Source organism: Pseudonaja textilis, chromosome 1, assembly GCF_049901715.1.
Source record: "Pseudonaja textilis isolate UNSWEBS1 chromosome 1, rPseTex1.2, whole genome shotgun sequence".
NCBI lineage: Eukaryota > Metazoa > Chordata > Lepidosauria > Squamata > Elapidae > Pseudonaja > Pseudonaja textilis.
The window spans coordinates 52,033,389-52,050,181 of record NC_141990.1 but is presented as its reverse complement, the minus strand read 5'-3'; the positions used below and the strand labels follow the sequence as shown (position 1 = coordinate 52,050,181).

General features: G+C 37.2%; 1 protein-coding gene across 1 annotated transcript in view; it reads left to right on the top strand.

Moving 5' to 3' along the window:
- Positions 1 to 15,481, top strand: part of ENAH (ENAH actin regulator) — a 73,608-nt gene extending 58,127 nt beyond the window's left edge. The window contains exons 6-14 of the mRNA XM_026695679.2: positions 1,672 to 2,433; positions 4,626 to 4,924; positions 5,201 to 5,334; positions 5,710 to 5,764; positions 5,966 to 6,014; positions 7,995 to 8,061; positions 8,598 to 8,676; positions 10,619 to 10,676; positions 12,575 to 15,481. Of these exons, the coding sequence (XP_026551464.1) occupies positions 1,672 to 2,433; positions 4,626 to 4,924; positions 5,201 to 5,334; positions 5,710 to 5,764; positions 5,966 to 6,014; positions 7,995 to 8,061; positions 8,598 to 8,676; positions 10,619 to 10,676; positions 12,575 to 12,612 (1,541 nt within the window). The 3' untranslated portion in view covers positions 12,613 to 15,481. The remainder of the gene's footprint in view (positions 1 to 1,671; positions 2,434 to 4,625; positions 4,925 to 5,200; positions 5,335 to 5,709; positions 5,765 to 5,965; positions 6,015 to 7,994; positions 8,062 to 8,597; positions 8,677 to 10,618; positions 10,677 to 12,574) is intronic.
- The last annotated feature ends 1,312 nt before the right edge of the window (positions 15,482 to 16,793 follow it).

The following is a 16,793-nucleotide window of genomic DNA, read 5'->3' as shown; positions in this document are numbered from 1 at the left end:
AGGTTGGCGACCTCTGCCCTATATAACTGTTTAGAGTTAAAGATCTTATTTGTGAGGTTAGGAAATAGATATAATTTCTGCATCTCTACAATAACCTTGTCTGAGCTGCTCTATTCAATTGTTGGGCTGGTGGTAGAATGTGGCAGGCTTATGGTTCTGGGGAACTTCATTCTGCCATTCTTTGAAGGTGGGTTTTATACATTTGGTTCAGTTTGGGTATCTGATGGACCTAGTTAGGATTCAGAAGGCACAAGGCAGTATACCTGAGTATCTGATATATTGTTTAACTAAGGCGTTAGACACTACTTAGAATGAGTGTGCCTTAGACTGGATTGTGCCTTGGTGGCCTCTCTAAATTTGTGGAAGTCATCTGATTTTCAGAAGCATTCCATGAAATAAAATGGAAGAGTAGACTTCTAGAACAATGCTAGAAGAAAAATAATAATTATTCTGACCATACATAGGTAAGAGCTTTTGTACTACTGTACACTATGGTACAAAACCAGTAAGCAGGAAAACAGAGATATTTTGCTACTCTTATCTTAATCTGCATCCATAGATTGCCATCCAACGGCCCTGTTTAAGATGACTCAATTCTTGCTGATGACCAGTGTACCAGTGTAATGGAATGTGTGGATGACCTTGTGGAATGAGGGGAAGAGACAAGAGAGGCAGGAGCATTGGTTTAATGGTCAGAGATGGAAATTTAGGAAGGGCCCACTCTCATTGGTCAGATAGTTAAAAGTGGCAACAGATTTAAAAGATTCTGTTAATGTAGTCTTTAAAAAAGTAGAATTAGTTCATCTAATTGTTTTTATTTTGTTAAATTTACCTGGAAAGGTTGACAACCAGGGTTAGAGGGAGAGGTGCCACCCTATGTTTAAGAAAGCAGCAGTTTACCCTCTCCTCAAAAAGCTAGTCTTGAAATCTGACCATTCTGGGTAATTTATGATCTGTTTCCAACTTTCCCTTCTTGGGTACATCATTACATTTTATGCTTAGGCAAACTCACATGGCTGGATCCAGGAAATGTGCCGGCAGTTCTTGTTTACTGGCCACTCATTCAGCAACTCTTCAAAGTTGGAATGGTACTGAATGAGTACAATCTACAATCAGTCTTCACAGTTTTCACCATTGCAGTGCCTTCATGGTCACTCCACCCAACTTAGTGTCCAGGACTGGTATTTTCCGTAGGATCACTTTTTTTCCTGGCATTTATGTGTTTGTACGTTGTTTTTTTATGTTTTTAATAGTTCATTTTATTATGTGGTTGTTATTTATTCATTATTATTGATGTGCATCACCCTGAGTCATGTGCTAAATAAGGCAGCTATGTAAATACATAAATGAAGGAAATCACTACAATTAATTCCAACCAGCTAATTTTTATGATTATGGTTTGAAAGCATATTCTGTAGGGCAGCTTCTTTTGTAGAGAAAATGTGTGTAATTTTAGATATTGATGCAAATATGAATGTCAAAAATGAATTAAAAATGATACTGTATAAACTCTCCTAACGGTAATTTACTTGTGCCTAATCCTCTGGTACTAACTATAGTCTGCGTTGTAAATATCGTTTGAATGCTGGTTTTGTTGCTTCATTAGCTCCCTTTTTCTCTCTCTTTCTCTCCTCTTTTATCCTGCCTTTGCTGATGCTATCTTCTGTCCAGCTCCATCTTTTGACAACTCCCTGTATAATCCTTCACTTCCTGAATATGCCAGTTGCCAGCCTCCTTCAGCACCACCTCCTTCATATGCTAAAGCAATGTCAGACTCTACTCCGGACTATGCTATAGTGACTTCTGCACAGTCAGTTTCCTCTCCCCCTACACCACCACTAAGGCACTCTGCATCACGTTTTGCTACATCTTTGGGCTCTGCCTTCCACCCTGTTCTTCCCCATTATGCTACGGTTCCTCGTCCAGTAAATAAAAATTCTCAACCACCTTCACCTGTCAACCCCCCTCCTTCTTTGCCTCCAACTACCAAGTCAACTACTTGGTCAGCTTCTAGTTTTGCACCCCTTCCTCCTTCACCTCCTGTAATGATTAGTAGCCCTCCAGGCAAAGCCACCGGCCCCAAACCTGTTCTCCCAATTCCTGTTTCTGTTCAGTTATCTCAGATGTCCCCTACTGCACCTAATGGTCTTCCGGAATTGGCCAATTATTCAGTTTCTTCACCATCTACCTCAGGTCCAGCACCACTACCACCATCTTCCTTTCAACCTCTCTCAGTCTCTGGACTTCAAGCTTCTTCTCCAACCTCCCCTAATGCCTCAGCTCCCTCATCCAAGCCTAGTGTTCTCCCTTCTCCCTCTGCAGCTCCCCCTGCCTTTGTTGAGAACTCTCTAAACTCTGTGCTGGGAGACTCCTCTGCTTCTGAGCCAGTCTTGCAGACAGCCTCTCAGCCGGCTGAACCTACGTCTCAGCAGGGTAAGGTTTCTGATGTTGATACTAATTAACTAATTAAAAATGCACTCAAACTAATTTGCATCCCAAACTCGATTTATCCTGAAGAACTAACACTTTTAAAGCTCTCCTAATCTTCATATATCCAACCAAAGTTTAGTAATATGTTAAATTTATCAGTGTCTTTGGAAAAACACTTCGGAAGAATGGTTTGCTTACTTTTTGAAATAGTTTCTAAACTGTTATTTGTGGGGAAGGGACTTACTGAAAGTAAACATAAGACTTGATTAAATGAAAAATTATGACCATGAATTGAGGTTTTTGTATTTTAATATTCCTTAAAATATTTAGATTTACTTTGTTGTTTCTTTTGAGAGCTTTTCCATTGATATCCCATTATCAATAGGGAATAGGGAGGATTAGAAATGGAGAAAGATAGATAGACAGACAGACAGAAAGACAGACAGAAAGACAGAAAAGACAGAAAGACAGACAGCAGGTTCGTTCATGTCATTTGTATATATGGATAACTTTAAGCTCCTCTATTTAATCTATTTAGCTGAAATTCTTAGGAATCTAACTAATGTGGTTATTATAAACAGGTTTTGTGATAAATTAATTGTTCTTCTATCATATTTACCCGAAAGGAAGATGAGGGGGTTTTTTTCTCCTCCAAATGGGATTGAAATGAGAGCGTTATCTTACATTTACAGTAAATATTGTAATAGAGAAAACTCTTTGAGAAGGAACAGATATGAAGACCCTAGTCACTACATAGAGTGCCTATAATGGAAATCCTGCCTGCCATGAGTTCATATCCTGATTTTTAAAAAACCCAGAATTATCAAATCATGAAGAGAACTTCCACATAGAGAAAGGCTCCCCATTACAGGCATTTATTTATCTTCAAACATCATTCCTAATACACAATGAATCTCTCCCCACTACTGCTAAATAGAGTAGACTAGGTGAAACATCTTTTTTCAGCATAATAGCAACTCATGCATACTTACTTATGAGTAAGAATTATTAAACTTTATAGGATTTACCACAGGGTGAACATACATAGTCTAATGCTTATAAACCATAGCTTTCTTCAGATAAATTATTTGTGTTTATGTGAGTGTTTCTGAAATTGTGTTGGATGGAGAATCAGTTAATTTAACAAATGGGGAGCTTTTCAAACAAACAAACAAATAAATAAATAATCCTTAGTATGGATTCTTTTTTATTTTGGAGAGGAAGTACAGATTCTGTGCACGTGTGTGTGTGTGCACAAATGTCACATATACAATTTTGTTGGTGAAAATAAATCTTCAGGATTTCTTGCCTTTCAGGTTGGCAACTCTAATAAAATAAGAAAATGGTGAAGTATCTAAAATGTTTGCAAGTGCTTAATTTTTCTTCCATTTAATTATTATTATTATTTTGAGAAATAGCTGAAATTCAAGATCACATTCCTATCGGGTAAATATCATTATGTGGGGTTATTTTTTGAGATAAACATCTAAGGGATCTCTTTTTTTCCAAATAAGTCATAATTCAAGTTTAGGCAAAAAAAACCCACCATGATGCATCACGATACGTCACATGACACGATTGAGTTGGACACCTGTGTGATAATGTATATTTCCAGGCAAAACTATATCCCAATTATAGAATATTTTTGGTTTTATTGATGCTGCTGGGGAAAATCATTCCATCAACAGACTGAAATGTTTTAACACACTAATATATGTTTTATTAATACTTCGGGGGATGGGGGGGAGAACCAAAAGCATGAAATATGAATGGAAATATAAATATTACTTTCTGGTATTTTGTATTTAAAACAAGCTTGAGTGATAGAATTGGAGGAATGAAGAATGCACCTTTTTAGGTATACAAAGAAGGCACAAATGATACTGCTGTAATTCAGTTTAAAACTAAAAGCTTTTCCATTGTTACCCTTGACATAACATTATTTTCATCATTATTTTATTTAAGAAATTTTGAACGCTTTCTCAAACAAAATGGTTTATGTTAGTTGAAGCATATGAATTAATGTGGCTGGATGTTTTTCTGAAATGACATTGACCGGTTTCCAATGAAAGCCACGTTAGGATATATAAAGTCTTTTCATTTGAAGTAATAGAGAATTAGTGTTTTTTTAAATTTTACTTGGTATCTCAATTCCTGTATTTGGTTTCTGTATGTGTGTATGTATTTTTCACCAGGTGTTACACAAGGACCACCTGCACCTCCTCCTCCTCCTCCTCCCCCACTTCCATCTGGCCCTGTTCAGTCCCCATCAGCAGTCCCACCTCCCCCTGGACCCCCACCTCCTCCACCTCTTCCATCTTTAGGGCCACCTCCACCACCACCACCTCCCCTTCCTACTCAGGTGCCTCTTCCACCTCCTGCTCCTCCCCTCCCTGCTCCTAGCTTTTCCATGGGAATGATGTATGAAGATTATCGACCTTTAACAGGACTGGCTGCTGCTCTTGCTGGAGCCAAACTCAGAAAAGTATCACGGGTAAGTACAATTCAAATTCTAGTTTTTAAAATCAGTTTAAAGTTTCAGATTTTCACAATGATGGCAAGAAATGTTTATAAAATCCTCCATGTGAAGTATAGTATGTAGTGTTCAGATACAATACAATGACAGCTGTGTGTTTTTCCCCAGCCAAATACAGATTAATTAATTTAAAAAAAATGTTTCTAGGCTATTTTGAAATATGATGTGTCAACTATATGTTCTTAATAATAATAATGCTACCGTCGTCATTGCTTTTCTACATATCACTTATAGAATGAAGATTCTCCTGTTCCAAGTGGAGGAACAAATTCTGCTTCACCCAAAACAGATACTAGTCGTGGAAATGGGCCACTGCCACTTGGAGGAAGTGGATTAATGGAAGAAATGAGTGCTCTACTTGCAAGAAGGTAAGAATTTATAGTGTTTTTAATGTGTGCACCTTTGAATGAACTTGTGATTCTTGGTGACTATCTGGAGAAATTAGTGTAATATTTTTTTAAAAAAATAGTTATTGTGTTCTTCCTAGGGCTGAGATGACTAGCCCAAAGTAATCCAGCTGGTTTGCATAACACAAGATTAGAATGCACTGCCTCCTAGTGCCTTTAACCCCTACACAAAACTGGGACCCAGCTAAATTTTCACAGAACTAAAAGTGATATCGCACCAAGTCTTGTGATATCACCAAGACTTGTTCTTTTATCACTTTTCTTATCATTATTTATGTTAGAACAGGCAAATAATTGGCAGATGGTAATTAAATACTCTTTCATCCTTATCTGAAGGAGAAGAATTGCTGAGAAGGGGTCATCAGAAACAGAAACAAAAGAAGAAAAAAGTGTAAGTTGAAAATACTCTGACAAATTTTATGACATTCTGCAATTCTATGTAATTAAAATATGGTTTCTATATTTCAAATTTAATAGAGCTTGAGATTTTAGAATTATGATTTTCATGTTGGTTCTCAAATTATGAGTCTTTCCTTGAGTCATAAATTTAAGCAGATTTGTAAAATATTTTATTTTTTGTCCCATTGAACAGGAAGAACCAGAGCCTTTAGCTCCCAAGCCTCCTTCAACAAGCACACCTGGTAAGCTGTATAAATTGTGTAACATGAGTTTTAACTTTTCTTTTGTACAGTATTGAAATATGTGACATAAATTGTGGTATTTTTGAAGTTGGGGAGAGATTTTTGCTTATTTTTAAAATGGTTCATCATATATATATATATATATATATTAAGTTTTCACGGGTATTTATATGTATGGTATTCAGCTTTGTTCGGGTATTTTCCCACGTCATTATAGTTGTGCTTTTAAAGTTGTAGCAACGTTTCAGCAGAATCTTGTCTGCCATCATCAGGCTTCTGTATAGTATTCGTCTATGAGTCAGACTTTCACAGCCGTTTCTGTTTTAAATTTGGTGCTAGCCTACTGCTGTGCCAGAATGTTTTTTTCTTCATCCTAATTGGTTGGGAGTCTTGGTCTGTGTTTATTGGTCTTGGAGTTTGCTATGTTCTGCTTGATTGGTGTTTCTAATATCTTCTGTCTGTTTTGTAGCTATTTTTGTCTTGATTGGCTGGCAACATTGTGTTTCCTGTATTGGAGGCTTTTAGTACGGCTTGGCTCTGAGTAAACGGACGGCTATCATTTATTAGGAAGCTAGGTTTCATCTAGGTGCCTGGTTGGGGTGTGTTTGAGCTGGAGGTATCAGGAGTAGTCTGTTTGTGCCCAGGTGTTTGCCTGGCTTGTGGTGTGGAGATTTTTTTGTTTGTGAGTGCAGGCTTCCAAATGATTGACAGTCTGGTGGAATCATCTCTTCTATTCATGCTTTCAGGTCTTTTTTCAATCTCTATGGCTTCTCTGATAATTCTGTGGCTGGGGTTTTCTGTAGTGGCTAGGGTTTTGGTGCCACTGAAGTTGATGCTATGACCTGTGGCTTTCATGTGTTGGACTAGTGAAGAAGTGTGTTCCAGCTTTTTTACTGCATTTTTGTGTTCCTCTAGGTGGGTACTTATTCTTCTATTGGTCTGTCCAATGTATGGTACCAAAAATGGCACCAAAACCCTAGCCACTATAGAAAACTCCAGCCACAGAATTATCAGAGAAGCCATAGAGATTCCTGTGGTATGGATGGGGCAAGGCTATTTGCAGGGCTGCCTCTCTCCAAATGTTTTTATCCATCTCATTAGAAACACACTTGCAAATTCCTTCACTGGAAAATCTCATCATGCAAAGCCAGAAAGCAGGAGTTTTCAGACCCTGTGCTAGCCCTATGGACACCCTTCCCACGAAGTTTAGATTTGCCCTGGCCTGATGGTTTTCCAAAAAAACTTTTTCCAAAAGTGTCTAGGCATTAGGTTAGAAGCTCATGGTTGCTTTTAACTGACTATCTTGGTAGTCATTATCAGTTTTATATATTTATTAATTACCTTTATTGTCAGACTACAACATGTGTACAATGAGATTGGCTGAGCCTCCCTTCGTGCACTCCCCCAACACAATTCACAGTGACGACAGAAGTCCCTAACCCAGACTCAATCTTATTACCCCATGGGACCTTGTGGCACAATGTGCCGGCCCTGCAAGTCTGTCATACTAGGTTGACATGAAGTTATTTTCTGTTCATATTTATTTTTGTTTTTATTTTGTATGGTATTCTTACTTGTTCTTAGCTGCCCAGAGTCATTATAGTAGATGGGGTAGAAGACAGATTGATAAGAGTACACAGTTCTGGGACACTGGATTAAGCAGTTGAAGAGAAGATAAAAAGATTAGTTGTTGGGCAAGTGGGGGCCAGTAGACTATTAGGATATGCCATAATGGGGGCAGTTGATAGAGGAAATAGGAAGACACATACTAGACTTGCCCTTCTTGTTCATCTGGATTTTGCTTTATTCAGAGCTCAGAAAGCAAAGGTTTTTTTTTTTTGTTTGGCCTACATTTTAGTTCTGCTAAGCAGTAAGTTATTCAAAATAGTACAAAACACTATTCTCTTTATAAGCATGATAATTCTTTCAGAGTTATCCAGTACATATAAGCCTAAAATTTAGACATTTTATTTCCCGCAGAATTAACAAGAAAGCCTTGGGAAAGAACAAATACAATGAACGGAAGCAAATCACCTATTATCTCAAGGTATTTATCACTTATTTTAAAAACCATTTATATTACCCATAAATGACTGGAATAGAAGAGTTTTAAGTTAGATTTAATTAGAAACTTGTATATTTAAAACCATAAAGGCAAGAGAAGGAATAAAGTATCTTTGCTGTTTTGTCATTTATATTTTTATAAATAATAGAAAACATCCCTTGTGGTAAGGTATGGAAAGAAAAAATGCTCTTGGTTTTCTTGGAAACCAGCTATTGAAACATAGCTGGGAATTTTGGAATGAAGCCCTTCTTGAAGATTAAGTCAAATGTAGATTTTTTTTCAGATGTATTTTTATTTCTATTTTTATAACATAACCAATTTTACAGCTTATTTTAGTTGCAACTGGGAAAGTTAACCTTTAGCCCTCCAGTTATTTTTACATCAATACCTATAGTTCAGTTTCAAATATGCATTAAGAAACTGTTTGATTGTTTGGAAAAATTGCAGTGATGATAAGCAGTGTGGAAATGTCATATTTTGTTGAATGCAGTTAATTTGAATACTTTTTTTGTTTTTAGACCAAAATCTGCATCTTCTGGGCAACCAAATACTAATGGAGTACAGTCTGAAGGACTAGACTATGACAGATTGAAACAGGTAGAAATTTTCTGCTAGAATAAAATTTCTTAGTTTAATATGGCTTATTGTCAACTTTTTAATTAAGTATTTTATTTCTGTATTGAATCAGCAGTGCTTGTGATTAAAAAATGAAAATATTACCATTATTAGGGAATGCACAAGAATGTGAATTATGTACTCCTAAAATATTTTATCATAAGATCTATAGAAAAACTGCCTCCAACATCAAAGGCTTTTAAAATGTTTTAACTACTGTGTTTCTCAGAAAATAAGGCTGGGCCTTATTTATTTTTTGACCCCCCCAAAACCAGCTAGGCCATCTTTTCAAGGGTGCCTTAATTTTTCACCCACGCGCCTGAAAATCAAGGGCCATATTTGCAAACTAGGGTGCATGGTGTGGTAGGTTACTGTGTGTGTGGTGGTGGTGGTGGTGTGTGTATTTACACCCTTATCAGTGAATGGCCATGTTCCCGCAACACCCATGCAGCCAACCGCTTTCCACCCTGTGCATCGTGCCAGCTCAGCCTATGCGGGTAGCTCTTGGTCCGGTACATTGGCGAATCTGCAGACCTCCATTAAGTGTTGAATTCCGTGTGCCATATGGACACGCTCGAGCTTGGATCAAACTGAAGCACTTGGAACCGTTACTTGGGAGCCTGCTTTCTTAAGCTGCCCTGCTTGAGAAGAGGTGGGGTGAAGACTCCTGGGTCACTTAGAGGCTCCTAGCCCCATAAATGCCCGGCTTTCTGCCGCTGTGTGAGAGACAAAGGCAAGTGGCTCGCCTTTCCAGTGCTTCTGCCGTGGCCATTGCTCCACCAGCTCCTCTTCCCCTGAGCGCAAGCAAGGCTGCTCATTGGGGTTCATGTGGCGGATGGCAGATTCTGGCTCCGCTGGGCGCTGGGGTGAAAATGTGCAGCCCCCACTTGGGCGCCGCCGGGCTGCACTTTCGGCCTGCAAGGTGCGGCCAGCAGAAGAAGGTGCAGCCGCCACGTAAGGTAAGAGCAGCTGGCAGTGGCGCTGGAAGCTAGGCCGAGCGGGGCAAGTGAGCTTGCAGTCCCTGAGAGGGGCGGGCTGGGCTGCTGCTGCGCCCACTTGTACCCAGAGCGGAGCATTGGTCAAAGGCCGGTACGCCAGCAGCAGACTGGGCAGCTCACTCCTCTGCGGTCCTGCTGGAGGCGTCTCTACCGAGCTCTGCTCTGGCTGCCCGAGGGGATGCAGATGGAGTCCCCTTTAAGGTCAGTTCCCGCGCCCTTGCCGGGGCTGCAGCAGGGACGGGGGAGCTGGTGCCCTTTGCGTAGATGAGAAAGCAGAGGCATCCGCCTCTTGGTATGGCCTGTCTTTCCTGCGCAAGAGCCCACGGGCCACCTGACCAAAGCGGCGTGTTTTGTCGCGCCCTTGCTGGGTAAAGTGGGCTGGTGATCCAGAGGAGAAACACAGTTGTGGGGCATTGGTAGACTAAAACATGCCAAGGAGTTGGGAGACTTTGGCATTAAGATTTTCCTGCAAAAAAATAAATAGTACCAGATGTGTTCCTGGGACAAGGAGAAGGACTTAAGGCTGGATACTTAGGCTAAGTGAGGCTGCACATAGGATGAATTCTGCAAGTTCCCCCCATCCCCCATGTCACTTCACCTCGTGTTAAATAGGCCCAGATTTTGGGGGCAGGGCTTAATGACATGCGCACAAAGCAGTGCTGGGCCTTCTTATTGGGGGGGGGGTGTATTGTTGGAGAAACATGGTAGATATCAACATTTGTTCAATTTGGGCATGTAAACATACAAATATGTAGGCATATAAATCCTTTGTATAAAAGTAAGGAGAATGTTTTACCCAGACTCTTGAATTTTTAATTTCAATAAATGTTATTTTTAATTTAGTTTACATCAGAGAACAGACACTATTTTTGGCAATTTGGAATATCTTTGGAAAAAATAAATTTAACCTTGTTCTATTATCACAGGATATTTTAGAAGAAATGAGGAAGGAATTAACAAAACTAAAAGAAGAATTAATTGATGGTAAGTATATAAATTTGTGATTATTTGGGGAAGGAAGTTCCTATGCAATTTTAGGATGCATTAGAAGTTTGAACATTCCATTTAGTTCATTTTCCCTTCCCAGTCTTTCACTATCATAATTTCAGTTTTTATTGAATGGGTCAGCTTACGATTTTTCAGTTCCAGTAGGAACTCATCAAGCTTCATATCAGTCATTTGATTTTTTATTTTTTAAAAAAGTTTTTTATTTTAACAACAAACAAAACAACATAGAACATAGAACATAAAACATAAAAACATCATCCTTCTTCATAAATTTACAAACAATGTATCAGTTGGTTTACCACTTTTTTTTGTGCATCCATTTCCTAAACGCTAATATATCAGTCATTTTATTTAATGACTTTATTTCTTAGCTGATTTTTAAAACCATCTCTTCCCAAGGTGTAGTTTACAAGAAATATATATAATGAAAAATTAATATACTGCAGTCATCTATTTTGTCAGATTTATATGATCTCTTATCTCACATGAAGTAACTCATGCTATACATAAACAATTTTAAGTACAATTTATTATAGATAAAAGTAAATAATACCATAAAAATTAAAAGAAAATTCAGGGAGAAACAAGTCATTATTTGATCCCCCCACCACAAACTATAGAAATATAGAAAAGAGATACAGTACAAAAACACCTCAATTTTTGCTTCTGGATGTAATTAATAAAATATGGAATTGATAGAATATTAAGTTTGGACTTCATTCTGAAATAATGGGAAAATGCCATTTTTGGTAAATCAGGCAATACAGTTGTACTGTAATTTATATAAAATGTGTGTAGATTACCCAAAAGATATATATTATGTACATTTTCATCACTTACATCAGGGGTCCCCGCCACCGGGCCCCGGACCGGTCCCGGTCCGTGGAACATTTTTTTACCGGGCCGCCGGTTTGCTGGGAGCCGCCATCTTGTTTTAATGAGAAAGTGCTTCCGGTGAGCTTTTCCGGTTAGAAAGCGGCGTTTGGGTCCTGAAGGAATCCTCGTGCCTTAGTTTCATCGAAGGGGGGGGCGACTTCGAACAAAACTAAGGCACGAGAATTCTTTCAGCACCCAAGGCAAGGCAAGCCGAGCGACTGTCCCGAAGCCATCCCGAAGCCCATCGACAAAGGTACAAAGGAGGAGTTGTAGGTGGAGGGGAGAAGCGGGGGACGGCTGGCTGGCCGGTCACTCGGCTCGCCTTGCCATGTGTGCTGATGCCGGTACCGGGCCGCGGATCATTTTGTGATGCCGGTACCAGGCCGTGGCACAAAAAAGGTTCGGGGCCACTGACTTACATAACTTGGATTTTACAGACATCATTTCCCCTCAAATGATCCTTTTAATTGATCATTTTATATTTTACTATATTGCAGCCACACTGAGGCAAGCAGAAGCAACAACAGGAATCAGTTGGATTTCCATCACTGATACCTATGAATAGTAGTAGCAAATAAGTAGATTCCCTAAAATCTTTCTCCCATATATAGTCATAAGTATTATTAGGCAACATAAGCATAAATATGTTTTCAAATTTACCTTTCATGTTTTCATGCCGCTTCTACTCAGTTCACTTTACTATGTATCTTGAAAAATTGTTTCTATGTTTTTGCCTCTCAGTTTTCATCAAATTTCAGTTTGAACATAATTCCTTAAAACAAACGGTGCTATTTGTCCAAATACAGTGTTCTACAATCTTCCCGCTTCATTTTCTATTTACTTGATAAATCAAACATATAAATATTGTGAATGAAACACAATAATACTGTAATATTGGGGTGCTATCTCAGCTTTAATATTTTAATAAACAAGTTTTTTCACATTTTTCTTCATCAGCTAACAGACTGTTTTTTTTCCCTTCCCATTGCTCAAATCAGCAATTCGACAAGAACTGAACAAGTCAAATACAGTGTAGAAAGATTAGGACTAAGCTGTTTGGACCACTGGTCTTGCACAAAATCAGCTACATTTTGTGAGCTGCTGGAAGATAATGGAAAAGTATTCTTGAAAGAAGGAGAAAACAAGATTCTGAACTTTCAGACAACAATATGGTGGTGATACACTATTTCCTTTTGCTGCTGTTTTCTGACTTTCAACAAGATGGAAAATAGTCTTAAATTGTGGCAATGATTTATGCAGAAAATCATAAGCCTGTTAGGCAGGTGCATTGAAATGTTTCATATCAATATTGAAGCTGCATATTTACAGTGTATTAAGTTTTTAAAAAGGAGAAAAACTTAAGGAGGCTTTTCAGAGAGGTTTTCTTAGTAGAGAATTTAGCAAGTGAGATTGACATACAACTGTATCTCAGGTAGTCTTCCTATCACATTAGATATTTCCTTGATTTAAAACGAAGTATGACTTCAATTCATAGCATAGATACTGTAAAAAACCAATGTTGATGACTGAGAGATCCAGAATATCATGGTATATTGAATATTGGATTCTTAGGATAAGCAAACCTCTCTGATTAGCCTTCATGAAGTTTTTTAAAGAAAAATGCAAATGCTGCCCAGATTATAAAGATATAGATGCCTTCCTAAAATGATATGCTTTACCAAATCTGAGACTTCTCCTGAATACAAACCAATATGATCAAATGTAAATTGTTAGATTGTTATAGACTTACCATAGGTTTTTGAGCTTTTAATGCATGCAGACATTTTTGTAACATAAATAACCACAGAGTTGGCTTTTAATTTAAACCATTCTTGCATGCCACAAATATTAAATAGCCTTTTTACAATAAGGCCTAGTTAATGCCCAGGCAAAACTTGGGGAGGTGTTGGGTTGGGAATTGGGGCAACTTTTTTATTTAAACAATTTGTATTAATTGCTGCACTATTTTTCCTTATATTGCATGCATGTGTAATAATAAGGAAAATGTGATTTATCAGTAAACATGTTAAATAGAACCAGGTACTTAATACTTTTTGTATCATTTCATTTGTATTTCAAACTTAGTCATGTTTCAGTAGCAGTTCTTGAAACCCTGCTTTTTGCTTTTTTCAGCTTGATATAAAGTTAAGCATTAAGCATCAGGATAATACTTAGAAGAAATTTTTAAAACAGGCAATGAAAAGTAATAACATATTATTTTCACATTGGCTACCTACATTTGTTCATTGAATTAAGTTTTGGTATGATCCTAAAATAAATAAATCATGTGTTATTTTTCTACCCTTCTCCGTCACTGACCTTAACAAAGTTTGTTTTAACTTGAATTTGTAAATGATCACTGTCAGTAAAGTGAGAAGAAACGGGATTGGGGGGGGGGAGTATTACTCTATTGGTATTTTATGGGTTGCTCCTATTTTTGTCACCATGCATTGGATTTTATTTCACAATTAAATATTGACATGTGGAAAAAAAAGAAAAAGAAAGAAAAAGAAAAAATGGAAAAAGTCTTAAGAATTGATGTAGCAATCTAGTTTTAGAGGGAAGAAAAATCACATATCCATTTTTATCTCCTTCCCCATTTATACATTTGCATTACAATTTTTTAAACTTTTGTGTGTAATCTGTTTTGTGATTTGGAAAAAATATATGTATTCCTGATTACATCTTAAATTCTCCATGTTGCAATAGTGGAATACTGATTTTATATCCTATGCTGATTTCAAAATGATATTTGAGTTTAATTACTCGCTTTCTTAATTTACTTAGTTAACATCCAGTTTAGTTCACAAGAAAGCTTTAACTAGAATATCTTCCCTGAGTATTGGACACCAAAGCAAATAAACAGCCCATTTTGGCTGTTTTCAGACAAACAGTCTTGTTTTCCCTCTTTGTATAAAACAGGAATATGATTTATAACATGTAATCAGTGGCTATGGCTTTAAATTATTTTTTCCATATTCTTTAATTGAAGGCATTTAAATCTCAAAGCAAAAATTGCTTGAAATTAAGAGGAGGCATTTTCATCTTTCGAAAGTAATGTATGTTTAAGCAGTATAAGCTAACATGCTTATTCCTGTCAGAAATCATGTTTGATTTTGTTTGTAAGGAAAATTCAAAGATGGGCTCGCAGAATCTTAAACATGTAAGTGGTCCAAAGGTAAGAACATTAAGTTACTAGATTGTGAATGAAACTGGTGAATGCACTAAACGTTTTGTGCCTTGGTCTAAAATTAATGATTAAAGGGAAAAATGAAACTGAAACCTTGTCTTTCAACATGCATAGTTAACATGATCCTGAACTGAACCATTGCAGGAATCTCAGTTTAGCTAAACTGTTAAATCAGGCTGTAATAGTAACAGTTATGCCATTGCCAGATAATCCTGTAAGTAAAATTAGCTACAAGTTATTAGATTCTTTTAATAATTCTTCTTTGAAAATGTAATGATGGTTCCTGTGCTTTTGTAAGTAGATGCCTTAAGCTGAATATGGTTTAGGGGATCACTTTTAATTCCAGGAAGGCGATGCTTTCCTCAACACTGTGATCTGATCTGTGATTAACCTGTCCTATCATACACAAATGGCTAATAAGTCAATTGAATACAAACTGAATGTACAAATCTTAGTGCTGGTGCTGAAATCTCTTCAGAGTTGTCATGAAAAAAGTTCATTGTTTAAAAGGTTTGCAAGCATCAAGTGTCAATCAAAACTGAAGATGAAACATTAATGAATGTTAAAATTTCATGCGTTTAGTTTTACTTCTTTTTGAGTTTCTCAGTTAATTCTCTGCTATTTTTACCATATTGTGTCATTTTAAAATTTCTTAAATGCTAACGTTGTTTTGTTTGAGCAGAAGAAATAAAATTGCAATATATACGTGCTCTTACTATTGTTTGTGAAACTTCATATTATAGGGGGAGGGACTTACACCTGTTTTTTTTTTTACATTACCTTTATTACCCTTCTGAATCCATAGCATATTAAAAATACTACCTCAACCAAAAAGTTCATAATTCAACAATGATGCTTAATGTTCATGTTGATGTTGCTTCTCTCTTCACGTTGTTTGTTTATGCTCTAAATGTATATCTAACTCCACAAAATCACTCACAGAGTTTTGCTCACAACTTTGCCTTTGTTGAGAACTTCACAGTGAATTTCCTGGTTGTAATTCAATAATTTCCATCCTTTTTTCCCTCTTCTGGCATTTTGCTTTGTCAAGTTATTGTACAGTTAAAATTGTTCTGGAAACAGGTTTCTAATAAAATTGTTTATCACATTAGATAATTCCATGTATATGATTTGACAAGATAGATCCTTATAAAAAGTGGCTGCTGTAAAATGCCCCATGTGTTTAAAACAATTTTTTAAAAAGTAAAAACACAAGAACCGCATTAATAACAATTTAAAATGTCATTAATGAAATTTGATTATCATAGTGTCAAACAAAGAGTATGACCAAATTTCAGCAGAATAATGTGATGAAATGGGTAGGTTCTAAAATGCTACATTGAAGAATAATTCATAGATTATTGACTGGGGATGGGTGTTATGATGAATAATTGCTAAAATACTAAAAGTGTACTGTATTTACAAAAGCAGAGCTTTATTTTTTCATTCTTTTAATAAAAAATAGTATAAAAACATTAAAAAAATGTTGGTAGATCCCTACTTGTGAATTGGAGGTAGGAGGGAAGATTTCTTACATTCAGAACTAAGCAAGCAGCTGCACTGGAGCAAGGAAAATGGGGAAATTATTGTAGCATCATCTAATCATCCTTTTTGGACCACTGGTCCAGCAGTGTTTTGTGAGCTATTAGAAAGGTGAGTGTTTACAGAAATAACCAGGGGTGGGTTTCTACCAGTTCGCACCTATTTGCTAGAAACGGTTGTTAACATTCTAAGCAGTTCGGAGAACTGGTTGTTAGAAGAAATTACTGGCCTAATCCTGTAAGGAAGGCAGGAAGGAAACATTCTGGTGTTGCTTATAGAAACTGCCTCTCCATTAATCCTTATTACATTCTAGGCAGGACTAGATTTCCTGTCTCCGGAACGTCTCTGGAGTTTTTTTCCTTTCCTTTGCTGGTATTTTGCCTGTGTGGAGTGACCATTCAAAGTTACAATGGCACTGAAAAAAGTGACTTATGACCATTTTTCACACGACTGTTGCAGCATTCCCACAGTCATGAGAGGCCAGG